General features: G+C 39.3%; 1 protein-coding gene across 3 annotated transcripts in view; it reads left to right on the top strand.

Annotated features, from left to right (window-relative positions):
• LOC126416728 (mannosylglucosyl-3-phosphoglycerate phosphatase) overlaps positions 1-27,375 on the top strand; it is a 220,328-nt gene that overhangs the window by 83,585 nt on the left and 109,368 nt on the right. For all 3 annotated transcript variants that reach the window (XM_050084547.1, XM_050084548.1, XM_050084549.1), the window contains 2 exons: positions 4,741-4,857; positions 25,728-25,850. In XM_050084547.1, coding sequence (XP_049940504.1) covers positions 4,741-4,857; positions 25,728-25,850 — 240 coding nt within the window. The remainder of the gene's footprint in view (positions 1-4,740; positions 4,858-25,727; positions 25,851-27,375) is intronic.

Genomic DNA, 27,375 nt, shown 5'->3' with positions numbered 1-27,375 from the left:
TGGGGGAAAGAAATACAGTAGAAGAAGAATGGGTAGCTTTGAGGGATAAAGGAGTGAAGGCAGCAGAGGATCAAGTAGGTAAAAAGACGAGGGCTAGTAGAAATCCTTGGGTAACAGAAGAAATACTGAATTTAATTGATGAAAGGAGAAAATATAAAAATGCAGTAAATGAAGCAGGCAAAAAGGAATATAAACGTCTCAAAAATGAGATCGACAGGATGTGCAAAATGGCTAAGCCGGGATGGCTAGATGACAAATGTAAGGATGTAGAGGCTTATCTCACTAGGGGTAAGATAGATACTGCCTACAGGAAAATTAGAGACCTTTGGAGAAAAGAGAGCCACTTGTATGAATATCAAGAGCTCAAATGGTAACCCAGTTCTAAGCAAAGAAGGGAAAGCAGAAAGGTGGAAGGAGTATATAGATGGTCTATACAAGGGCAATGTACTTGAGGACAATATCATGGAAATGGAAGAGGATGTAGATAAAGATGAAATGGGAGTACAATACTGCGTGAAGAGTTTGACAGAGCACTGAAAGACCTAAGTCGAAACAAGGCCCCGGGAGTAGACAACATTCCATTGGAACTACTGACAGCCTTGGGAGAGGCAGTCCAAACAAAACTCTACCATCTATTGAGCAAGATGAATGAGACTTCAAGAAGAATATAATAATTCCAATCCCATTGAAAGCAGGTGTTGACAGATGTGAAAATTACCGAACTATCAGTTTAATAAGTCACAGCTGCAAAATACTAACGCGAATTCTTTACAGACGAATGGAAAAACTGGTAGAAGCTGACCTCGGCGAAGTTCAGTTTGGATTCCGCAGAAATGTTGGAACACGTGAGGCAGTACTGACCCTACGACTTATCTTAGAAAATAGATTAAGGAAAGGCAAACCTACATTTCTAGCGTTTGTAGACTTAGAGAAAGCTTTTGAGAATGTTGACTGGAATACTCTCTTTCAAATTCTAAAGGTGGCAGGGGTAAAATACAGGGAGCGAAAGGCTATTTACTATTTGTACAGAAACCAGATGGCAGTTATAAGAGTAGAGGGACATGAAAGGGAAGCAGTGGTTGGGAAGGGAGTGAGACAGGGTTGTAGCCTCTCCCCAATGTTATTCAATCTGTATATTGAGCAAGCAGTAAAGGAAACAAAAGAAAAATTTGGAGTAGGTATTAAAGTCCATGGAGAAGAAATAAAAACGTTGAGGTTCGCCGATGACATTGTAATTCTGTCAGAGACAGCAAAGGACTTGGAAGAGCAATTGAACGGAATGGACAGTGTCTTGAAAGGAGGGTATAAGACGAACATCAACAAAAGCAAAACGAGGATAATGGAATGTAGTCGAATTAAGTCGTGTGATGCTGAGGGAATTAGATTAGGAAATGAGACACTTAGAGTAGTAAAGGAGTTTTGCTATTTAGGGAGAAAAATAACTGATGATAGTAGAAGTAGAGAGGATATAAAATGTAGACTGGCAATGGCAAGGAAAGTGTTTCTGAAGAAGAAAAATTTGTTAACATGGAGTATAGATTTAAATGTCAGGAAGTCGGTTCTGAAAGTATTTGTATGGAGTGTAGCCATGTATGGAAGTGAAACATGGACAATAAATAGTTTAGACAGGAAGAGAATAGAAGCTTTCGAAATGTGGTGCTACTGAAGAATGCTGAAGATTAGATGGGTAGATCACATAACTAATGAGAAGGTATTGAATAGAATTGGGGAGAAGAAGAGTTTGTGGCACAACTTGATAAGAAGAAGGGACCGGTTGGTAGGACATGTTCTGAGGCATCAAGGGATCACAAATTTAGCATTGGAGGGCAGTGTGGAGGGTAAAAATTGTAGAGGGAGACCAAGAGATGAATACACTAAGCAGATTCAGAAGGATGTAGCTTGCAGTAAGTACTGGAAGATGAAGAAGCTTGCACAGGATAGAGTAGCATGGAGAGCTGCATCAAACCAGTCTCAGGACTGAAGACAACAACAACACCCTGATATTTCTTATAAAATGAAAACCTGCATTTTATGGGAAATTTACACTGATCAGCCAGAACACTATGACCACTGACCTACTGTCAGTATAAACCTGTCCAGGCAATAGCAGTATCACCTGATGAATGATTGGTAGTCAGACACATGCACAGTGCATGTAGTATCAGTGAATGCGCTGTCGATGTGTAGAATGGGGGAGACATGCGATCTATCTGAGTTTGACCAAGAGCTGATTGTGAAGACCCAGAGGCTTGGCACAAGCATTTTGGAATCTGCATGATTTGTCAGTTGTTCAAGGAGTGCTGTGGTGAGTATCTTTAACATGTAGTGAAACCAAGATGAAACCACCAAGATGAAACCACATCCATACATCATGGGACTGGATGGGCACCCCTCATTACAAATATTGCACATTGTAGGGTGGGCAGACTGGTAAAACAGGATAGGCAGCAAACTGTGGTGGAACTAAGATCAGACTTTAATGCTGGGCAGAGTACAAGTGTGTCTGAACACATAGTGCACTGAACACTCCCAATGATGGGCCTCCGCAGCTGACGACTTGTGCATGCCCCAATGTTATCATCATGACATTGGCAACTAAGACTGAAATGTACTGGGACTGTACGTTGGCACAATGGCAGAGTGTTGTACGGTCTGATGAATCCCGATACCTTCTTCATAATGCCAACATCTGTTAATAATGGCCTAATTTTGTGAGACACTGTTGTGCACTGTTCTTTTGTCACTTCTTGCTGCACCTCTTTCAACATAAGATTATATTAATCTCAATAAAATTGATAAATGTATCCAAATTTTCCCTTATTTTCACCATTTCAAACATTTCTCTAATACCTGTTCATTCATCAATATCATTGACTTCAGTCACAAACGTTCTTTGTGGTTGTAGCTGCAAATACATTCTGTAAATGCGAATCTTCAATAACTTTATTCCATTTGCTGATCGAGTTGAAAATGGCACTCTTGCTATGAAGGGCAATCAGTAAGTAATGCAGCAATTTTTTTTCTGAAAGCAGATTGGTTTTATTCAGGATTTCAATACACCATATTATTCCCTGCTGTTTTGGCTACTAAACCGTATTTTTCAACATAATCTCCATTTAGTGTGATGGCCCTATGCCACATTACTGGGAGGGCCTGTATGCCCACATGGTACCACTTTACTGGATGATGTCAGGGAGTCAATGTCTTGCTGCATCAATGACCTCCCTATCATCCATGTACTGCTTCCTGCAGAGTGCACCTTTCATTGGGCCAAATGGATGGAAGCTGGAAGGTGTGAGATCTCGGCTGTAGTGTGTATGGAGTTGTGTGAGCTCCTCCTCTTGAGTGTACAGACTGGTGTGGGGCCTTGTGTTGTCATGGAGAAGGAGAAGCTGATTTGCATTTTGGTGGTGTCGAACATGCTTAAGTCATTTCATGAGGGTAGCACAGCAAACTTAAGAGTAGACCATTGCACCACGATGGAGGACATCAAACAGAATAACCCTTTCAGAATCCCAGAAGACTGTCGCCATGGCTTTACCAGCTGAGGATGGGCTTTGAAGTTTTTCTTCAGAGGAGATATGATGTGATGCCACTTCATGGATTACTGCTTTGGTTGCAGTTCAAAGTGATGAACCCATGTTTCATTGCCTTTGACAATGTATGACAAAAACTGTAATGATCAGCCTAGTTACATGCAAGCAATTATGTAGAGATGGTCTTCTGTTGGGCGGCATGGGACCCAGTTGGTACTCACCTTTGAGTACCCCAACTGGTGGATGAGTGTGTCAGCACTACCAAAAGAGACATCCAATTGAGCAGTGAGGCGTTTAATTGTGATCCATCAATGACTAAATGAGTGTGTCCACACATTCTAACATTTCAGGTGTCACAGCTGTGTGTGGCTGGCCAGAATGCGAGAGACCAGACAGGTTTGTGCAACCTTATTGCGATGATGACAGATGCCTTGCCTAACAGCTCACTGTGGTTTTGTTCACTGCCAGGTCTACATAGATATTCTGCAAGCACCCATGAATTGGGTGAGAAAAAATGAAATGTTTTGGATTACTTATTGAATGCACCTCATAATAAACTTTCATTTTCCTGAAGACCTGTTCACCAATATTGTCTCTGCCATTGTCTTTGGCATTGAAGAAAACCATTCATTACTCATTATTGGCCACAAGTGAAGCAAATGGGAAGAAAGAGAATGTATTCAACATTTTTCATAAATGAAATTGACGTGTGTGATATCCAGTATAGTAAGGAGGCATTTCACTTCACCATCAGTATTATTGTTAGTTCTGAATTAGCAAGGGTTTACTGTAATTGAATTCTTTAAAGTATTAAATTATCTCTCTGTAAATTTGCAACAGGCTGCGTATATCATATGGATAGATTCTTTCATCACTGCTCTGGAAAATAATTTAATATTCAAAATGGAAACCAAGACTGTGTTAGTTCTAAAAGAATATGTTCTAGAAAATCCAAAGGTTGTTTTTTTTGTGTGTTTTTTTTTTTTTTTTTTTTTCCCATTGACAGAGATGGTGTGTGTGTGTGTGTGTGTGTGTGTGTGTGTGTGTCATATGTGCAAGAGCAATATGTAAACCACACTAATCTCTTACAATACAGGTACAAATGAGAAAAAACTAATATGTGACATGTCAGGCACCAGATTGCTACATTGATAGCTGCCACATTGGTGAATAAATATGACTTGATTTGGTATTTATTCTGCAGGTTGGTCTTGTTGAAAAGGAGTGGCTGGACACACTTGCGACAATAAACCCAGAAGAAGTAACATTCCTTGATTTTGTGGAAGCAGGCAAGAAATTAGGAGCTCAGCTGAAGCAGGAGGTATTTATTTCTGAAACTAGTAATACATACAGGGTGTGTGAAAAAGAACTCCCTTGTTTTAAGTATAAATTTAACTGGAAAATTAATGAAAAATCACATCAATGAGTACATATCTTGAAAGAGAATTCCTTCAAGTTTTGTTTAGTGTTAGTAGACTTCAGCGTGGGATCCATTTGTTGCCCTGCGCACATCAAGACGATATTCCACTTCTCGCCACGTATTCACCGACATTTCAGATGTAACTGTCCAAACCGCCATGATGATTCTTTCCTTTAAATGATTGATGTCTCTGATCTTTCCACTGTACACAACATTTTCTATGTGGCCCCAAAAGAAAAAGTGCAGTGGGGTCATGTCTGGGCTTTACAGTGGCCAATTTGTATGTACGCAACTTAAGTCTTTTATGCACATCATCATACACAGTACCTTTAGGCACTCCTAATTGTAGGCTATGTCTGGCCAATAACTACTTTGGTCTCTGAACACACGAAACAAGGATCTGTTCAACAACACCTTCAGAAGTTCGTGGTTTACCTGATGATTTTGCTTTTAAAACACTACCGGTTTCCTTGAAAGACTTTAGCCAATGACAGATAGTTTTTTGCTATAGGTGGTTCACCGCCATACTGTCATCTAAAATTATATTGCACTGTGATAGCTGACTCAGTTTTCACAAGCCAAAAAACAGCACTCACACCGTCTCTAGGTCGAGCAGACCTATCAACTCTAGCGGATACAAACTTGGAGAGTTGATGAACCAAATACCACAAACTAAAATAGCGTATGTCATTTTGTACAGATTCTAGGACACATTAAAACTAGGGAGTCCTTTTTCAAACACCCTGTATATGTGCACAATATATGCAATTAGAACATAACCTTATTGTGAGAAGGACTGAGTTCAAATGTTACTGATTACAATAACAAATCTAATTAATAGTAAGTCTTGGTGATTAGCCTTGGTGATTATATACAATCTAGTAGCCAATCCATTGGCAAAACCCATAGTGAAAAGCTTGACTTACATCTGTCATGTCAAATTACAGCCTTTTAAGTTTAAAAATGGCATACTTTTAGCACCATTTCCATTGTTGGATGTGCCAGATATCACAAGGAGAAGTGCACATTGTAATTTTACAATATATCTGACATGTCTGAGTGAAATGTCATCATAAAAGAAGATCTATTACTGGTCTCAATCCATTTGTCCCATTACTGGATATGAATACATATTGAAGATACATAATATGACTTACTTGTGTACAATTAATAACCAGTAACACACAATGTGGTGTATTAAGCAGCCAGTACATTGCTGTTGCCTGCATACATGGCATTGATGGTGTTTCGAAGTCTGCTTTTTCCATTCTCATGACAGTAAGCTTTTTGTAAGACTTAGCAACAGCCTGCTGCCAATGTTCTGGGACATAAACTTCATGCTGATTGTGAAATTTAATTTTGTTGATGATACCAAAATCTTGATCGCATTAATCAGAAGAATGTCCACTGAAGAAGTACCTATAGCTAACTATTCCAATCCCTGTTCTGTACATGACCCACAGCCAGAGCTTATCACAAGTTGGCTTTTGTTTTGCCTACCATTGTAGTCATTAAAGGCTGAAATGTGCTTCAAACCAATAGGTAATGTCTTCAGGAACTTCTCCAGAAAGCAAGAAATTTTCTTGTCAGCACTGTGTCCCACAGATACATAGTAGTTGTTCCTTCATCTAGAATGCACACACAAAGATGTTAAGTCTACATTTACTGTGCCTTATACATCTTCATGCAGGTGAGTGCTGTTGCAGGGAAAATTTTCTGAAAATAAAATACAGTCGAAACAACCGACTGATAATTTTTTTTGCCTTCTCAAGTGAATCATTCTCATCTTTGACTGCCACTTTCTCTGAAGCTGATGGGTTTTCACAGAATATTATCATCATTTATGTCAGCCTTTGCATTAAGAGTTAAAAAATGTAAATGTGAAAATGCAAAGTATGGCAGTTTAACTCCAGAGAAGTAAAAGTGAGTTCCTGTATGATTGAACATAAATTCAGATAACTGCAACCAGTCATTTATGAAATACCTGTTTATTACCATTAACGAGTCTTTGAGACTTTTCAGAGTCATTTTCAGATGGCACGCAGAAGTTATGTAGTTATATTTGTGGCGTGGTGCTACGTCTGGAGGTTATTTCTTGCAGTGGTATGGGCAGTATTTGTGTTAATATCGACATGGCGGCATCCATTTTTGTTACTTATCGGCCACAGAATTAAGCACTATTCACCATAAATGCTGAGTGCCACCATATGCCAGCATACATCCTTTCTTCTGTTTGAAAAAAATAATTATTCACTTTCACAAAATATTCTGTACAGACTTTTGCTAATGTTAAATAGAAGTGACAAAAGTGAATTGCTGTGTGCAGTGCACAAAGCCAAAACATTTCCTTAGCGTGTATGTTCAATCATTGTTGAGTGACTATAGAAAAATCCCAGGAAAATTAATGACAAAATGTATACCATGTAATTACAATGTTAGGAAAGCAATTAACCTTGAAGCTTATTGCCAGAAAAGATCATTCATGTTCTAATCATCATTATCTGCCCCTGTTTGTGATTTTCCCCCAAAATTATGGGTGAAAATCGTATCTAAAATGTTTTCAAGTTCAGAAGTTGCATCAACATCAATTTTTATCTCTTCTGAATCACGGTGTACAACAATTGGTGAGCAATTGGGCTATTCTGTTGCCTCAGTTGACCATGGAACAATATTGTTAAAATCAGATGATGTACTTATTTCTGCCTGTAGATATCAAAGCCTGCTGGACTGAAGCTTACCTTTCTTGTTCATGCAACAGTGGACACTCGTGCCCATTCAGTACTCTATTAAACTTTATGCAGTGGGAAAATTCACTTGCCTCCATTGACTTGTTAAGTACCTGAAATGTCAACGGAATTTTCTCTGCACTGTGATGACGGAACAACAATTGTTAAATTCTAACATGCAGAATGTCTTCAGGAAGGATCCACCATTTATACTTATGACACAGAACTTTTTACTTATGCATCACCACGCCTGTACTGGCCTTAAGTTCACTGCACTTCCGCAACACTACAAATTTTGGACTTTCTTGTATGTGCCCTGTAATTCTTGGTGATGTATCGTTATGCCTTAAATAGTTAGTCATTTGTAATCAATATATTCATCTTGAATTGCTCTGTATATGCATGAGACAGTAATTTGTGTCATGCCATTTTCTGTGGGTGCTTGTGAAATTTTTTTTCATAATGCTTCTCATGACAAACGTCATCTTCACTTTCAACATATCTCACATGAGTAGGTTGAACACTTTCTTGTGTGTGCAAGTTCGCCAACCTGATTTCCGTTCTCTCTTCTCCATTGCCTCTCTGCTGGAATGTCAGTCTGGAGCCATGAAGCTGAAATTTTAATCATTACTGGACAGCTAAAAAATGTACGCAGCACCACAGTTTTGGTTTCACTTTTTATACATTTGTTATCCTTGAGGCTTATTATTTAAGTGATGGCCAGTATTTCAACTTCATACAATTATTTAGCACATAAATTGGGTCAGTGTCCACAAATGTACGAGAGTCCAGTGAAAGACTTACTCAAATAAATTGTAAAGTTATTGTAGCACAGATTAATGATGTACCACCTGATAATCATTGGTAGTTCTAACAAGTCACTAAACAAAATATTTAAATAAGCCACAAAACACTGTACATATTTACACTATACATCACAATACACATACTGTCTTATAGTAATCCACTGGGCAAAAGTACATTGCAGTAATCCACTTAATCTGTTCTAAGTGAAAGTCATCTTGTTCAATAATAAATCAGTCAAAATGGTACTGCTGGTCTGAATGTCCTACAAACTATCATACAGTTCAGTTAAAACACAATCAGACTTTAATTAATAAAACACTTGTAGGCTTTTAAACTTCAAAATTACTGCATTTTCATGCATACTGATACACATATTTGCACGGACAAACTGCACGTAACAATTATACGAGCGAACATTGGTAGCAGTCTCGACATATGTGTTACATGTTCATTAGCATCAGTACGACTGGGCACAGACTGCAGATCTCAAATGAGACAGACTATTTAAAGATCAGCATGGAAATTTGGAAACTACACTGTCATTTCAAAAATGGCTATGTTAGATTTTGTTATTCAGGAGGGACTGTAAGTCTTGATAAAAATTTGGTTTGTGAAAAATGTTCTGGTTTAGGAGTTTAGAAAAGTTTATGGAATCATTTTATGCAACTACATTAGGAATACCTGACTTATAAGAGTACAAATGCCAATTTGAAAATCATGGTAAATTATGTAAAAATCTTAGTGAATAAACACTTAATGAAGTATGTCATCTTGTGCATAAAATTCAAGTTAGTAAAAGTATAATGGGAATGGTTGGAATTCAACAAGTGTAGAGACAAAATTTGCAACGGAATATGTAGCTGCTGTTGAAATACATTATTTGAAAGTGGAACTGCCAATCTTTATAACTAGTGGTGTCATCGTACCCTGAAATACAAGGGTATGTTGAAAAGTAATGCTTTTGAATCTTTTATGTTTTACTTAAAATATTTTAACATACTTTATCAACATTCTACATCTTTATTCTTTGTTTCTGCATATTTATTTCTCAACATAGTCGTCCTGGTGACAGACACATTTTTCTCAACGAGAGACCAGTTTGTCAATCCTGTCTCTGTTAAATGTTTGACATTGTTATTGGAGCCACAACATCACCTCTGCTTGCATCGCTTTATCACTACCAAAGTGAAGTTCTTGAAGATGTTCTTTGAAGTTTTGGAAACAGGTGAAAATAGGATGGAACCAAATTGGGACTGTATAAAGGATGACTGGTAACAGTGAGCACAAGGCATCAGATTGCTGTTGCATGCTTTTTCATATACACTGACATAATTATGTTGCACACTGCCATGTTATATTCTACAATTCAGAGGCCATTAGTGACAGAGGGCTGCAGATGTGTAGACATCGAGAATAAAGGTGTAGAATGTTATGTTTGTTTTATTTACAAAGCTTTAAGCATTTTCACATAAAAAAGTGGAGGCATTGCTTTTCAGGATGCCCTCATACATATTAGTCCTCAAGGTTTTTCTTAATATGTGATGAGATGGAATTTTCAATTAGGTATCAGATACACACACAAAAGGTACAGACTAAAGCTAGCTTTCAGAATGGAATTCCTTTCTCAAGCTATAACACACACACACACACACACACACACACACACACACACACACCTGTCTCCCTACATTGTGCTCATTTGACTGCCAACTCTTTCCTGGCCGATGGTGAGTGTACTGGGGTAAGGTGGGAGTGCAGTGTTTGGTGTGGTGAGGGATGGAGAGAGGTGGGAGGCAGGGAGGGAGTTGGGAGGAAGCTGCTCGTGGGATAGTGGGGAGCTGTCCATGGGCTAGCTAGGGATGCAGGTAGAGGGGGCATGTGGCAGAGGGCTGAACCCTCAATTTCACAGACTAGGGTGTGAGATGGCAGCACACAATTAGTTGACATGTGTGTGGGGGTACACACACACACACACACACACACACACACACACACACACACACACACACACACACTTACACTCACTCACACACATGCACTATTTGATGAGGTGGGGGACAACGAGTTACCTTAGGTTTAGGTCAGGGAGGTTACAGGAGAGAAGGATGTGCTGTAAGGATAGCCCCATCTGTGCAGCTCAGAAAAGCTGGTAGCGGTGGGGAGGATCCATATAGCACAGGTTGTGAAGCAGCTATTGAAATCTTGCATGTTGTGATCTGCTGCATGTCGTGCCTCTGGGTGGTTCATCTTGTTTTTGGCAACAGTTTGACGCTGGCTGTCCATTCTGGTTGATGGCTGGTTGGTTGTCATATCAATGTGAAACACTTTGCAGTGGTTGCAGCAGAGCTTGTATACAACATGGCTGCTTTTTCAGGTGGCCCGGCCTCTGAATATGTGGGATAAGCCTGTGAGGGGACTGGACTAGGTGGTGCTGGGTGGGTGGATGGGGCAGGTCTTGCAACCGGGTCTTCCACAAGGGTATGATCCCTCTGGCAGGGGATTGGGGGTGGGAGTTTGGTGGGTGGTGGAACACCAGTTTGGGAGGGGATGGAAGTATTTCGGGTAGGAGGTACCTCATTTCTGGGCATGATGATAGATAATCAGAGTCCTGACAAAGGACATGGTTCAGTCATTCCAGCCCCAGGTGATATTGGGTGACAAGAGGGGCACTTCTTTGTGGTTGGTTCTTGGAATGGATGTGAGGATCAGGTGTATGTGGGGAGATGGAATGGGAGATCTGTTTGTGTATTAGGTCTTGGGGGTATTGCCTGTCTGCGAAGGCCTTTGTGAGGCCTCCAGCATATTGGGCGAGGGAATTTTCATCACTGCAGACGTGTGTGCCACCAGTGGCTACACTGTATGGGAGGGATTTTTTGGTGTAGAAGGAGTGGCAGCTGTAAAAGTGCAGGTACTGATGATGGTTGGTGGGTTTGATGTGGAGTGAGGTGTGGATGGAGCCTACTGAGAGGAGGAAATTGACACCTAGGAAGGTGGCGCAATGGGTGGAGGAGGGCCAACTGAAGTGGATGGGGGAGAAGGTGTTGAGATTGTGGAGGAATGAGGATAAGCTTTTCTGACCTGTGCAGATGGGAGCTATCCTTATAGCACATCCTTCACTCCTGTAACTTCCCTCACCTAAACTTAGGGTAACTTGCTGTCCCCCAACCCCTCACAAAATTGTGTGAAAGAAAATTAGTTATTAACAGGAGTTGAAGCTGTAATAAATGGAATAATTCCAACTTTGTGAGTCACACGTGTCACCCATTCTGCTTAGATGAACCCATGTCATATTGTGCCATTCGTCTTTAGAATTTCTCTATTTGCTGCATTCATTTTGTTCCCTAAGGAACCAAGAAAGAGTACCAATATTCCAGGATGGGTTGGACAAATGGTCCCTTAACAATTTCCGACATAGGTGATTTACTCATTAGATGAAATCTTGAATGAATCGTAGCTTGGCACCTGTTTCTTGACAACTGTATGAAGATTGTCCCATCATAAGTCTGTGAAATCATTGTTTTTTTAAATAGTTGTTACTGATTCTTGTGGCCTAGCTCAAGTATTTTACTCTGTCAATATGGAATCAAATCTCTTTTATGTTATTGTGCATGTTGCCTTGAACTTTAAAATATGGACAGTCATCTTGTTCTCGTTTCCATAAATTTTATTTCATTGACAGTCAGCATTCAATATTTGTACAAACCAAACATCATCTGCAAGTCTTCCTGCATTTGACAACAATATTTTAACCATTCTCCAGCTCCTTACCTAAAGTATTTTCAGTTGAGTTTCTTAATTTGTCACATTTGCTGAATATTTTCCTATGGGTCTAACTTGTCTCCCCACTGTAGTAAATTGAGAAATCCACACCTATCTGTTGCCACTATATCAATGGGTGGATTTCTAAGTACAGTAGCTGTGCAAAATTGTTTCTGGAAGAAATACTGTGTGTGTTTCAGAACAAGTAGTTCGTCTCCTCTCTCCTGCCCTCTATTTCACATGACAAAAAAATTCAGTATTTCATCCAGTTGAGCTGTATTAATGAATGTCAGATGAAAAGAATGAGTGTGCTATATTTGAGTGCTACCTATGAACAGTTACATTGGAAAGAATGAAAACTATGACACTATTAAAAGCCCTTAGTTAAATTTTAGTGAGGATTAAGGTAATCAGCCGAGGTAGATTCCAGTGACCAACCCAGACATTCACACTGTCTTGGTGGATTACTTTTTGAGGAACAAATCTGTACCTGAGGGGTAAAGCAGCATAAGTTAAATTTCCATAGTTTTGAAATATTATATCCAATTCCTCTTTTACCCTTTGCTCCGGTACTTGTCGTGGCTTTCTGGTATGTACATTTCAGTGTGTTGTCTGTGGCTGGTGTGCGCACACATGCTTGCACTTTTCTCGTGCTCTGCACCCACACTGTCTGACACTGGCATGCATAAATTGTTGCATTACAGTAAGTGTTTCTCTCTAAAACTAACGATATTTACTCTCAAATACAGGGTGTGACTGAAAGAACTTCCCAATATTGGAAGCTAATAAATTCAATGAAGAAAGGCATTGTCTGGGTCACTTGTTATGTTTTATGAGGATAATTATTTTGAACTTCGTTGTAGATCCTCCTCATCTCCCTGTGTCTAACTACTGTGAAGCACAGCTTTTAATACTGGCAGACAAGTGGGCAACATGTATGGTAAAAATGTATCTCAGAAGGGAAAGGCATGTGTTGTACCATCTGGTGAACCACATATTACCGGCATAATAATCATGGAGAATTTCACCCAATTGAGGCTGGAAAAAATTCTGTAACACCTCAATCATTATCACTCTTACCAATAACAGTGACACCATCCGCCTAAAAAAAAGGGGGGGGGGGCTCCTGGTGTGAATAGGATTTGCACATTGAGGTTCTGTACATACTTAATTAAGTATGTAGATAGTTCATCCAGTCCGGGAATCGAGCATCTCAATTGTTGCCTGTTATCAACATTGATACTGGGCAAGATATCGGTTATAGGGATTCCAAGACTTTCAAGAATGTTTTAATTTCAGACTTGAAGTCAGGTAACAAATGATAAACGAAATATTTTTTTTCATATGATACAATTACAAATTAACTGTTTTCTAATTTTTTTCCTTTACTTCCACTGTGAAATCTTTCTTCTCACCAAGTTCATGATCCTATGTGAAGGGAAAGTACTGTATATGTTTCAAGAGTATAATGGCTGTATCTTTTGATTGCATTCTCTTAGAAGCTTATGTTTGTTATACCATCAAGGGATGTGACATAAATTTCAACTTAAGTGTGCCTATCCGTTCCTGAGAGCAAGGGGTCTTAATAGACGGCCAGACAGATAGTGTGATAACAAATGACAGAATGTTTTTATTTGTGTGATTTAAATACAAATTAACAAATTTCAGACTTTTTCCTTTGGTCATCGTGTCAAATCTTGCTTCTTGATAAATTTCATTGTTCTAGGTCAATGGAAAGTACCCTGTAGGTTTTGATGAGTGAGTTTGTGACTATCAAAATATGAGACGTAAATAACTGTACCTCCTGATTGTATTGACTTAAAGCTTCACATTTTTACATTGTCAAGAGACTGTAGATCTTAATATGTGATGTAAGTTTCAAGTTGATATGTCTACATATTCCTAAGAAATAGGGTTTAGAACCATTGGACAGACAGACAGATTGAGACAACAAAGTAATCCTATAAGAGTTCTGTTTTTACTGACGGAGGTAAGAAATCCTAGAAAAAGGGGCAGAGGTGGGAGGGGGGGAGCAGAGGTGAGAGAGTCATGAATCCAACATACAAGAGTTAAAAATGGCACACCACTCTGTCATTTTGGTATCATGTGCTGCTCATTAGTGAAATTCACAAGGGTTACTGCCAGACCAGTATCAGTTTACTGTGTCAGAAGGGTGGAAATGTATGTCATCAAGGAGGAAAAAAGGCAAAATAAATAAATAAACTTCTGTATGCAAGCATTCAGAAGGTGTCAACATATCTTTGTACAGCTATGACACTCACTTGCCTTCACTTTTCATCTAGTTGCTATTTTGTGGGGATGCATTTGCAGATCTCAGTGCGGAATTCTCCTCGCAGTTCTGTTGGGCAGCAGTTGTGTAGCAATGTGTTTCTGTGAATAACTCCAAGGCCCTGACAGCTGCCCTTTTTCTAAGTCTGTTACAGTGTGAGGATGGCTAGGAAATTTTGTTTCAATGCAGAACCTTTTTTTGTAAAGTTTTCAACCAACAGTGAATTGTTTTCTTATCCCTCCTAACACACTCCCACCCACCCACTGAGTACAAAGCGGGCAGGAGATGCACACTATGTTACTATCAGCAGCCACCATGTTTTGATAGTTTCTTCAGAAATAAATGCTCAACATTTTTCCAGACGTCCCATTGTGTCCACTGGAAACAGCCCATACACTGCTCTTTGATGACATACTCCTCACCACCCAAACCTATGTCCCTTCCAAATCAGTGTGTTCTGTCTGATGTTTATGTATGTAATCTCTATATGTCTATTTCCGATGTGCCACACACTGCACATGGATTTTGTATAATGTATCTCAGTTTCATGGTGTTACAATAATGCTTGTAATTTTTTATGTAAGTCTTCTGAACATTCTTACTAGCAATAGGGGCTGTCACCCATCTGTCCTGAGGAAGTGATGCAGTTTTTAAATTTCAACATAGAAGAAAGTTTTTGCATAAAGAAAGATTACTGCTTATCAAAAGTTTCATAACAGTTTGTTTGTGGTTGATGTAGAGTGTGAAGAAGATGGTAAAGGAATATGTGCTTATAATTTTATCAGTGTTGTAGAAACAGTTACCAGAGATAAGTATAATATGGCACTCATAGCATAGCTGTTATTAATATAAAGATGATAACATTTTTTGTGTCATTTGCATCTAAAAGGTAATTGTTTCTTCGACTACTTCAGTTCAAAAGTTAAATTCAGAATTTTGAATTTGATCTTCATGTACTTCATCAGAAATAATTCTGATGGAATCCTGCTGTTACTGCATGTGACTTCTTCTGTGTATAATCATCTTGTTATTTGGCTGGTGATGTCAGGATGATGTAATGGAGTGACTGAAATGTTTTTTTGCAAATACAGGAAACAGCAGCTGAAGGGCTGATACCAGAAACTGCCATGATTCTAGCTGTTACACTATTTTGTGATTATTAAATGATTGGAAAAGAACACAGGTAGTCCCAGTCTTCAAGAAGGGTCGTCGAGCAGATGCGCAAAACTATAGACCTATATCTCTGGCGTCGATCTGTTGTAGAATTTTAGAACATGTTTTTTGCTTGAGTATCGTGTCGTTTTTGGAAACCCAGAATCTACTATGTAGGAATCAACATGGATTCCGGAAACAGCGATCGTGTGAGACCCAACTCGCTTTATTTGTTCATGAGACCCAGAAAATATTAGATACAGGCTCCCAGGTAGATGCTATTTTTCTTGACTTCCGGAAGGCGTTCAATACAGTTCCGCACTGTCGCCTGATAAACAAAGTAAGAGCCTACGGAATATCAGACCAGCTGTGTGGCTGGGTTGAAGAGTTTTTAGCAAACAGAACACAGCATGTTGTTATCAATGGAGAGACGTCTACAGACGTTAAAGTAACCTCTGGCGTGCCACAGGGGAGTGTTATGGGACCATTGCTTTTCACAATATATATAAATGACCTAGTAGATAGTGTTGGAAGTTCCATGCGGCTTTTCGCGGATGATGCCGTAGTATACAGAGAAGTTGCAGCATTAGAAAATTGTAGCGAAATGCAGGAAGATCTGCAGCGGATAGGCACTTGGTGCAGGGAGTGGCAACTGACCCTTAACATAGACAAATGTAATGTATTGCGAATACATAGAAAGAAGGATCCTTTATTGTATGATTATATGATAGCGGAACAAACACTGGTAGCAGTTACTTCTGTAAAATATCTGGGAGTATGCGTGCAGAACGATTTGAAGTGGAATGATCATATAAAATTAATTGTTGGTAAGGCGGGTACCAAGTTGAGATTCATTGGGAGAGTCCTTAGAAAATGTAGTCCATCGACAAAGGAGGTGGCTTACAAAACACTCATTCGACCTATACTTGAGTATTGCTCATCAGTGTGGGATCCGTACCAGATCGGGTTGACGGAGGAGATAGAGAAGATCCAAAGAAGAGCGACGCGTTTCGTCACAGGGTTATTTGGTAACCGTGATAGTGTTACGGAGATGTTTAACAAACTCAAGTGGCAGACTCTGCAAGAGAGGCGCTCTGCATCGTGGTGTAGCTTACTCGCCAGGTTTCGAGAGGGTGCGTTTCTGGATGAGGTATCGAATATATTGCTTCCCCCTACTTATACCTCCCGAGGAGATCACGAATGTAAAATTAGAGAGATTAAAGGGCGTACAGAGGCTTTCAGACAGTCGTTCTTCCCGCGAACCATACGCGACTGGAACAGGAAAGGGAGGTAATGACAGTGGCACGTAAAGTGCCCTCCGCCACACACCGTTGGGTGGCTTGCGGAGTATAAATGTAGATGTAGATGTATTTGCTTGGAACTCTCAGGAGCACTTTTCAGTAAAATGCACAGGAATTACTTACTTTATTACTAAAAGATGACAATCTATACTAATTACCATAACTTATCTGTTAGTAATAGGACAACCATAGCAATGAAATGGAATTCAAATGACCACATCAAGAATTCCATATATTAGAACCTTATGCATACTGACATTTGTCTCATCAGGCTTATTGTAATCACCCAGTTTACAACAGTACCATTCAGAAGAGACTAATATTGTGTGTCAACTTTGTAAATAATTAAAAATGAGGTAACAAGTTAATGAATATTAGAGGCATTGAGTTGTTGAAAGGCACACAAATAGTACTTAAAAACTTTGCTAGATTCCAGGCATCTCTCTCTCTCTCTCTCTCTCTCTCTCTCTCTCTCTCTCTCTCTCACACACACACACACACACACACACACACACTCCTACCTTTCGTCAACCATGGCCCTCCTTCTCTGCCTCTTTTCTCCCTTCATCCACTCCACCCAACACAACCCCTCAGCCAATATGCCTACAGAACTGCAGTCCCAATATTGTGTATTCAGCTGGCACAGTGTGGCTGTACAGGTGTGCATATGTGTGCATGCTAGCTTGGAAAAAGATTCATCTGAAAACTATTAAAAGTTGCTCTTAAGCTATTTGCATTCTGCCAGAACTTTCTGTGCTCCATTTATATAGCACCTAGTGTCAAGTCTGTTTTATATAATAAAAGTATTTAGTTGAACTGAAATTTTTAAAAACCATATTCAGAAAAATAGCCAAAGTCCCAGCTAATGGATGTCAGATTGTCCAAGTTTTAGAGCACATGGTGTTTCAGAATGAATGTCCAGGTTTTAACACTTTGTACCATTTATTATAGTCAACTCACAATTATAAATAATACATCAACTGAAAGAATAAATCAAACAGTTTTCCTTTCAACTGCTCAATGCGACCACCGTTCATCACACTGCACACATCGAGGTGAGAGGCAAGTTCTTCCCAAACCGTGATCAGTATATGTGTGTGTGTGTGTGTGTGTGTGTGTGTGTAGTAATTGTTGCAACAGCTACTTCAGTTCTGATTCTAAATTCAAGCAGAGGAGCTGGTAATAGAGGTACATACACATGATCCTATATGAAAACCCAAAGGTGAAAATCACATTGTTGTCAGGTCTGGTGAACTTAGAGAGTATGTGAAATGAGCTCTGTGATCAGGCCCCTTGCAGTGAATCCAGCAGTTGGGTACAACATAGTTTAACCAATCGTGTACTGAGTTATGCCTATTATCTTGCTGCCAAGTAAAGTTCTGTGATTTAGCTTCTTCCAGTTGAGGAAATAGCCACAGTTTTAGCGCATCAAGATAAGGAACACCAGTTACAGTTGCTTCACGAAAAAGGAAAGACCTATAAACTTTCCACTGGGATATGACACAAGAAACATTCAATTTAGGATGGCCTCATTGGTACTGTACCATGTTGAGGGGATTTGCTGACCCCCAGATGTGCACATTATGTGTGTTCACATTTCCACTTATGTGAAATGTCATTTCATCATTGGAAATGAGACTATCCACAAAATCTGAATCATCATGCAGCAACATTTCGTTCTCAAAGTTGACAAGTAAATCATACTGTGTAGCCTTTAAAGATTGTAACAACTGCAAATGATAAGGATGTATTTGTAAGTGACTCCTTAAGCCTCCATACAGATGTCACTGTAGGTGCTTCTTTAGAACAAGTCTTCCAAACTGATTTCTCAGGGCTATGTGTGAAACTCTTTCTCACTCGTTCATTTTGTTACTAGTAAAGTAGCAGCAAGTGACACAGAAAAATATATGTTGACAAGCTGCGACATGGTCGCGAATAAAAATGTGTGTTGAGTGTTTTTAGTGCAGAAAATTTAATACATCAATATTTTGTAGAAGTTATTGCACTGGTGGCAATTGTCCTTTATGCATTTTACTGTGGTTCAGATAGTGTGATGGAAGTGTGCTGAGCTTACTCATTGTTGTGTGCATGTGCAAATCTCATCCTCCCTGTTGCAACATATAAGGGGTGTTCAAAAAGAAATGAGCCAGAGGCATAATTACAGAAACCAGTACCTGTTTGTTAGAAGTATTGACCCTAGCTGTTGAGACACTTACCGTATTTACTCGAATCTAAGCGGCACTCGAATCTAAGCCGCACCTAAAAAATGAGACTCGAAATCAAGGAAAAAAAATTTTCCCGAATCTAAGCCGCACCTGAAATTTGATACTCGAAATTCAAGGGAGGGAAAAGTTTTAGGCCGCACCTCCAAATCGAAACAAAATTGGTCCATTGTAATATGAGACACAATTTAGGTCGAATGAATGACGATACAGCTACAGTAGTTCAGTTCGGGTCGTAAGCTTAGCAGTTAAGCTTCACCAGGTAGCCATTGCTATGCGTCACTCGCTCCGTCTGTATTTATACGGATACCCTTCTTTTTCACGTGCTTCGTCTGGTTTGAATCGATTGCTTATTTTTCTTTGATCTGATAGGTGCTGCTCTCTTTGTTACAGGTGTTTACGTCACTCTAAGCTGAAAATGCGTTATTGTAGTGTGTCATGTGTTGTTCGTCGCATTCTGATAATGTGTGTTTACGACCTGTCGTCGCTCGCGGCATGGCTTGCTTTTGTGCGCGCTACCGCTGCTTACGATAAAAAAAAAAAAAAGAGAGAGGAATTGTCTCATTAGCGAAACAATAGCAAGAGACTGCTATTTGTAGTTACTTACACTGCTGCTTTCTTTGATAATGATCAACAAGAACCAAATAATAGACTGCGTATGGTAGAAGATGTTCTGAACAAGAGTTTAGCTAAAATTTTTCGCCGTTTGAAAATCTTTGCAGACGCCTCTTTTGTACATTACATTCTGCACAGAAATTAGAGTCATCTTCGATTTAAAAATCTAGTCAATTGCCGTGCTTCATTTCTGACTGTATCACTATTAGGCATAAGAATAATACGGATATAAACATGACATGATATGCATATTCTTCCGCGTTTGCTGTTGTCTCACGCTAGTTTCATAGTTTATTAAGCAGACAGGATTTAAATGAGATAGTAGCAAACACGAAAGAATACATGGCAAAATGTTTATATTCGTATTATTCTTATGGAGAAGAGAATACTGCATGTGATTCATAATTCATAAAAGTTCCTATTAGCAACCATCTCTTCTCACAGGTAGGAAAAAATCAGAATGTTGCGTTGGCCATATTGATAAACATCCCAAACAGTCTTGCCACTCGGATTTTCATAGTACATCGAAATGCTGCTGCATTCGAAGATGAACAATACGGAATTTGTATTTACTTCGTTGGATAACGTATGAAAATGCAGTGGTCGAAACTGGGGGCGGAGAAAAAAAGCTCGTCTTCCACCTTTTTTTAATTTATTTACTGACTCAGAGGTTTTGGCGCCAGTATTTATCATTATGCCTGCAACGCATGCCTTTGTAGCGCTACATATATTCGACGGCAGAAGTTAGTTGTGGCGGCACCTACCAACATTTTTCAGAACTTCCGCTTACTTTGCACTCGATTCTAAGCCGCAGGCAGTTTTTTGGATTACAAAAACCGGAAAAAAAGTGCGGCTTAGATTCGAGTAAATACACTACCCCACTGTGACACAAGGTGGTGAATGGCTGTCTCATAAAATTCCCGGGGCTGCGATGTTAACCAGTCCCTCATGTACAGCTGGATGTTGTCGTCCACATGAGTGCAGCAAAGGTTATGCTGGCTTTCTTCTTTGACCAAGATGGCCCCCTTCTGATTCACTTCCTGCTGCATGGGACAACAGTGAATGCCCAGTATTACTTGCAAACCTTGACCACCCTTCACCAAGCTATCAAATCAAAACAACCGGGCAATCTCACCCGTGGGGTCATTCTGCTCCAGAACAGTGCAAAGCCTCATACAGCCAACAAAGTCACGGCACTCCTACAGAAATTAAAATAGGAGGTTCTCAGCCACCCTCCTTACAGTCCGGACCTCTCTCCCTGTGATTACGTCATTTTTGGTCCCCTTAAAAAGGTTCTGAGGGGCAAAAAATTCACCTCGGATGACGTTGTCCAGCTGTATGTGTGGAACTGGTTAACATCGCAGTCCCGGGAATTTCATGAGACAGCCATTCACCACCTTTTGTCACAGTTTCTGAACAGCCAGGGTCGATACTTCTAACACACAGGTACTGGTTTCTGTAATTATGTCTCCGGCTCATTTCTTTTTGAATGCCTCTTATGCAACAGAGAATGAAAAGCAGCATCAGCCATCATGACAGAGTCTTGCAAAGAATACAGGGTGGCACATGATAAGTCACCAATTGAATTTTGATCCTACAACTATACTATTGGGCAATAGCTTTCAAATTGTGCACTCAACTTGGTGCAGTTCATGGAAATTATGTGAGATGTCATTGCGAGTTCATCACTTCCGTTGTGGGTCCACCATTTCAGTTGGATGGTTGGACAGAGGACGGTTGACCATTGCACAAAAGGTGTTACTGTGTTACTGTTCGTGGTGACGAACAGTGTTAGATTGACACAGAGAAGGTTTCGTGCTCATTTTGGCACATGGTGGACTCCCAGCCCATAGACAATACACAGATTACATAAAAAATTTGAGGGTACTGGATCCGTTCTGGAGTGTCATGCACGTACCATACAGTTGCCACAAAATATTGAAGCAGTTTGAGTGGCTTTGACTCTTAGTCCGAGTAAATCAACAGGAAGAGCCAATGCAGAGTTGGAAATTTCACGCCGATCTGTACAAATAATTATTCAATCTGACCTTCGCTGGTATCCATATAAGATGATTGTGGCACATAAGCTTACTGCAGGAGATAAGGAGTGGAGACTGCAGTTTGCAAAGTGGGCAATCGAGCAAGACCAAGAGGCAGTGCTACACAACACATGGTTTTCTGACAAAGTTTACTTTTACGTGAACCGTGATGTGAACAAACAGAATGTTCGATTCTGGGCACATGAACCTTAGCAAATAATCCACACGAAAGGCACCTATGGGGAGAAAGTGTGCGAGTTGGTCGGGATGTCAAGCCATGGAATCATTGGTCTGTTCTTCTTCGATGCTACAGTAACTGGTGAACACTATTGACACATGCTGCGAAACCAGTTCTTTCCTCAACTCATGGCCTCACATCTTCCACTGCAGACACAGTTGTTCATGCAGGATGGAGTGTGCCCCCATAGTGCCAACGTTGTGCTTCATTTCCTACACAAAAGACGTGGCCTAAGGGTATTGTCAAACAGATTTCCAGAACATTATGTGGGAGGAGGAATGTGGCCGCCCTGCAGCCCAGACATTAACCCACATGACTTCTTCCTTTGGCGGTTGCTTAAAGAGAACCCAAAAATGCAGTGCAACTTAGAGCCATCATTGTGGAGTTATGCCGCACCATTCCAGAATATTTGTCGGAGAGTTGTCACAAATGCACGTGTGTGACTTGAAGAAGTTGTAAACCAAAATGGCAGTCATATTGAACATGTGATTCATTAGGTTGTATTTCCAAGCTGTATTCTTTACTTCTACATCAATAGATTACAAATCTTGTCAACAACTTATTGTGTGCCTCCCTGTGTGAAGTTAATAGGGTTAAATTACTGAAAAAATTTAAAATTTGTGTTTGTAATATGAAATAATTCTGATTCACCTACAACGTAATTGCATACATTTAAATAAGAACTATGTACACATATATTGGATATCATAGCAAGATTATAAACTGATATTATAATTTTTGACAGCTATTCAAACTGACTATTAGTACCCAAAGAAGGATAGTCTTTTAACTTGGTGGCGACGTGTTTATAGAAGTGGCCAAGATACTGTCGTGCTGCAGTATCAGATTACATGAAATTCTGAAGTCATCTGTCTTCTATTGTAGGCATAATGGAAGGCATTTCCTTGACTGCAGTGTGAGGAAATGTAAGCAAAACTCAAAAGGGCCTCCTCATAATCCTCCTCCAGCAACATCTGATATCATTCCAGTTCTAAGAATCCACATCATGTAGGGTGCTTCAGGGCGTAACAACTGCTGCATTCATGAACCAAAAGTTCTGATGGTACTTGTTACAGCCATTCTGGATTGATTAGGTTGGTAAAACACTAAGGATATTGCGTAATGGAAGACTGTGACATTGTCTTCTATGTACAATTTGTTGTTACATTACTAATTTGTTGTTACTTTACTATCAGGATTGCCGGAGAATAAGGTACGTGGAACTCAGTAATAAACCTTCAATACACCAACGTGTGTCTTTTGTTCCAAACAAGATGCATAAAACACAGAAATAACTTAGAATAATCATTAACCAAACAAGTATAGGAAATATATCTACTTGTGAGATATCAGCAAAGTGGCAGACTTACAAAAATGTAGGTAATCACTTGCTTCAGAACCTGGCAATCGTTTCTTCAGCAAAAGAGAGATGGAAAGGCTTTGAGGGAAGATAGTGTACAATGATAAGTTGCTAGATAGAATGGGTAAGGTGGCACAACAGGACAAGATGAAAGGGACATCAGCAACATTGTTCTATAATGGTTCCCTCGACCCGAGCTACTGGGTGTCTTTGGTGTCTAATTCTTCTAGTATCCTGTTTCTGTCAACTTTTTCCATTCTCTTTTCTTGAATGAATGAACTCTAGGTTCTATAAGTTATGAGTCTCCAAGCCTGTGTTGGTCTGTTAGTTTGCTGCCATCTGGTAAGTAGATATTACTTTGAGGTGTATTATAGCTTTCCATTGCTGATATAGCGGTAGGTAACACAGCCATATCAATAATTAAGAGAAAAAACTTTACCCCCAGCTAAAATTAAATAGTCTTCATTTTATTTTAGCATTATTGACAAAGTCACTCCCTCAGTGGCTGTTTGCTTCATGAGTCATGCTAAATGTCCCTGTTTGACAGAACACAATTTTGTGAATCAGTTATGTCAACAATACATAGTTATATAATGTGCATATCACATATGTGTAAGTATCAGATACACGTCTCGAAATTGATAATGTCTAAATAAAATGAAGACCTTTTAGTTGCAGTCAGAGGCAAAGTGTCTTTTCTAAAATCATTTTGAGATTCAGTTATTCTACTTTTTTCATGGTATATGCTGTGGCAACTACATTTGACAAGTCAAAACTGTGTGCTGGAATTGATTATGGATACACAGTCATCATTTGCTCTTTCAGAGCACACGTCATGTACCAAGTAGAAAACTACAACTTGCCTCAGGTCTCTCCTCATTTTTTCACTTGTCTGTGGCAAGTTGAAGCTAAGCACTCACCCATAAGGTGTGCTCAGGAAATGTAATTGGTAATACATTACCTTTAGGTGTGATGCCCAGTCTGGCACCCAGTTGTGACTTGTCATATATAATCAACATGGATATTATTTGCTTTATCTGTTATTACATTATGGATCATTTATTTCCATATAGTGTAGCACACAGAAATTGTAACAGCAGAAAATGAGAGTGCATTGAATTCAAGTAAAGGCAGTAGCAGCATTTTCATGTATATTCTGTCAGACAAGTGTAGAATTTAGATAATAATTGAGGTGGTTATGGTGCAGTTAATATGTTAATTCAAGTACTGTTAAGGCACTTTCATCGTAAACATTCTTAATGGCTCAGGTTGGATAAAATGCTTTATGAAAATGGTATAGTTACTTTTTGATTGAAAACTTTTCTCTTGGTATAGCTAATTTTCCATCATGGAAGTAAATATTCTTTGTAGCTCTTCTTTCTTGACAAGTGAATGAACATAGTTCTCTTTTTCACCAATCCCACTTCTGTGTTCATTTCTGGTATTCGACCTTAGTTCTTCTTTTTCTTTTCTTCTCTCTCTCTCTGAAGCTGATTTCTGATGTTGAAAGATGTGCTTCAAAAGTGAATTCCTGATGGAACTTAAATGTTAATTTAGTAAGTGAATTCTATTGGCATCTAGTCAGCATTCTTACCCTCTCGTTCTACAAATCTATGATATAATGTCCTGATTGATCCAAACATGCTGGATCCCTGTTTAAAAACCATGCACTATCAGAGAAGCTGAAATTGAGGATATCGTTTCAGAAGTGCAGACATTGAGTGTTAGAGCCAGAGTACTTCATACTGAACTGGTTTTCTTTTTGTGTGTTGAGTTGGTATAATACTGCTAAAAATTTCTGAGATGGTAAGTCTTAAACAGGAATCATCTTAATTCTGTGCTTCTTTTCATTTCCACAATCTCTATAGTACTGATTGTGCTAACTTTATGAACAGACAACATATTGATCCTATTGTTTGGAGAAATGGGGCCGTCTGAGTAAACCTACAGTCACAAACCACTTTGGATGTTGCATGTGCTTCAGTCTGAAATATTGTTGACAGTTCGAGAGGGAGTGATGTGAAATAGCAAATTGTTGAATTTATACACTTTATATGCAGTGTAGACTCCTTGATTATTTGTGTGAACTTCCAACAAATGAGTGTTATATAGATGTTCTTTTCAGATTATTATTATGTAATGTAACTAACATATGTTGTGTTCAGTAATTTGTATTTTCACACAACAGGTCTTGTAACATAAATAATTGCACTTCTGTTGCATTTGTCAACTATGCTCAGTCAAATTTATTTAATATTTCAGGGTTGTGACTATGTTATAGCACTCACTCATATGAGAATGCCAAATGATATTAAACTTGCTGAAGCTGTTGAAGAAATTGATTTGATTCTGGGAGGACATGATCACATTTATGACATTAGACAGGTAAATTAGTTGGATTTTCTTTTGCAAAATAGCTAATACGTGTGTGTGGTTTTATAACAATGTGTTCAGAGGTAACTGAAAAACTTGAGGAACAGCAGAGCAATATTAAGAAAAGTCACTAAATTTAAAGATGTGCAAGATTTTGGAATTATTACAAATTTTTCTTACTTGTCTCAATTGGTGTGGCCAGTCTACATTCTGGTATGATGAACTTACATACAGTTTTAAGGATGATTGTGTAAAACTATTATCTTAAGATATCACAACCAAATAATTCAATAAACTGAGTAACTGGTATCATGTAGGTTTGTCAAACATTTCAAGTGGATGTGAAACTTCTAGATGAAGTTATCCACCTCATGACAATGGCTTCAGCAGAGTTATTTAGGCAATTATTTAAATGAAACTGTGCAACTGTTTTCCTTTAAAAGGAGAATGCTGTTATCATAGGCAGTAATTACAAGTATTTGTAAAGGATAAAGTAGTACTGCAACAGTGATCAACTTGACTGTTTTCATGTCCCTGAACCCTCTACACCTGGGTACAAAATAGGCCCAGAAATGAGTAACTTATATCATCGGTCTGTCATTCAAGTGATGGGTAATGTACAAGATGATTCTAAATCCCATATACTGAAATGTGCCTTTAACACATTTACTTACTTTGAAGTACTGGTACTTTGATGGCAGGTGTCTAGCTGGTTGCAACTAAATATACAGGGTGAGTCACCTAACGTTACCGCTGGATATATTTCGTAAACCACATCAAATACTGATGAACCAATTCCACAGACCGAACATGAGGAGAGGGGCTAGTGTAATTGTTTAATACAAACCATACAAAAATGCACGGAAGTATGTTTTTTAACACAAACCTACATTTTTTTAAATGGAACCACGTTAGTTTTGTTAGCACATCTGAACATAGAAACAAATACGTAATCAGTGCCGTTTGTTGCATTGTAAAATGTTAATTACATCCGGAGATATTGTAACCTAAAGTTGACGCTTGAAACCTCCGACGTTCAGTTGCGTGTTGCAACAAACACGGCCACGGTCGGCGAGCAGCATCTGCAGGGACATGTTTACGATGACGACCGTGTTTACGAGTGTGGCTGTAGTGCACTGTTGTGGTTTGGTCTGGCTGTCGCAGTGTCTACATGTAGCGCTTGCTGCTATTGTTATTCTGCATTCGTCTCCACACGCAGACCAACTGTACTACACCGTGTTACCAGACGTCTGTGATAGTGTAGTGTTTTGGGAACTGTGACCATGTTGTATTCGAACTCTGAAAAGGCGGAGATGATACTCATATATGGTGAGTGTCGACGAAATGCAGCTGAAGCCTGCAGGGTGTATCCAGAACGGTACCCGGACAGAGAGCATTCAACGTGCCGTACATTGCAAAACATCTACCGCCAACTGTATGCAACAGGTATGGTCGTAGCACGCAAACGGGTCCGTAACAGGCCCGTCACGGGAGAAGTGGGTGCAGTTGGTGTGTTAGCTGCTGTTGCCATAAACCC

The sequence above is a fragment of the Schistocerca serialis genome, chromosome 8 (genome assembly GCF_023864345.2).
Source record: "Schistocerca serialis cubense isolate TAMUIC-IGC-003099 chromosome 8, iqSchSeri2.2, whole genome shotgun sequence".
Lineage (NCBI taxonomy): Eukaryota > Metazoa > Arthropoda > Insecta > Orthoptera > Acrididae > Schistocerca > Schistocerca serialis.
This window is presented reverse-complemented; position numbering and strand designations above follow the sequence as displayed.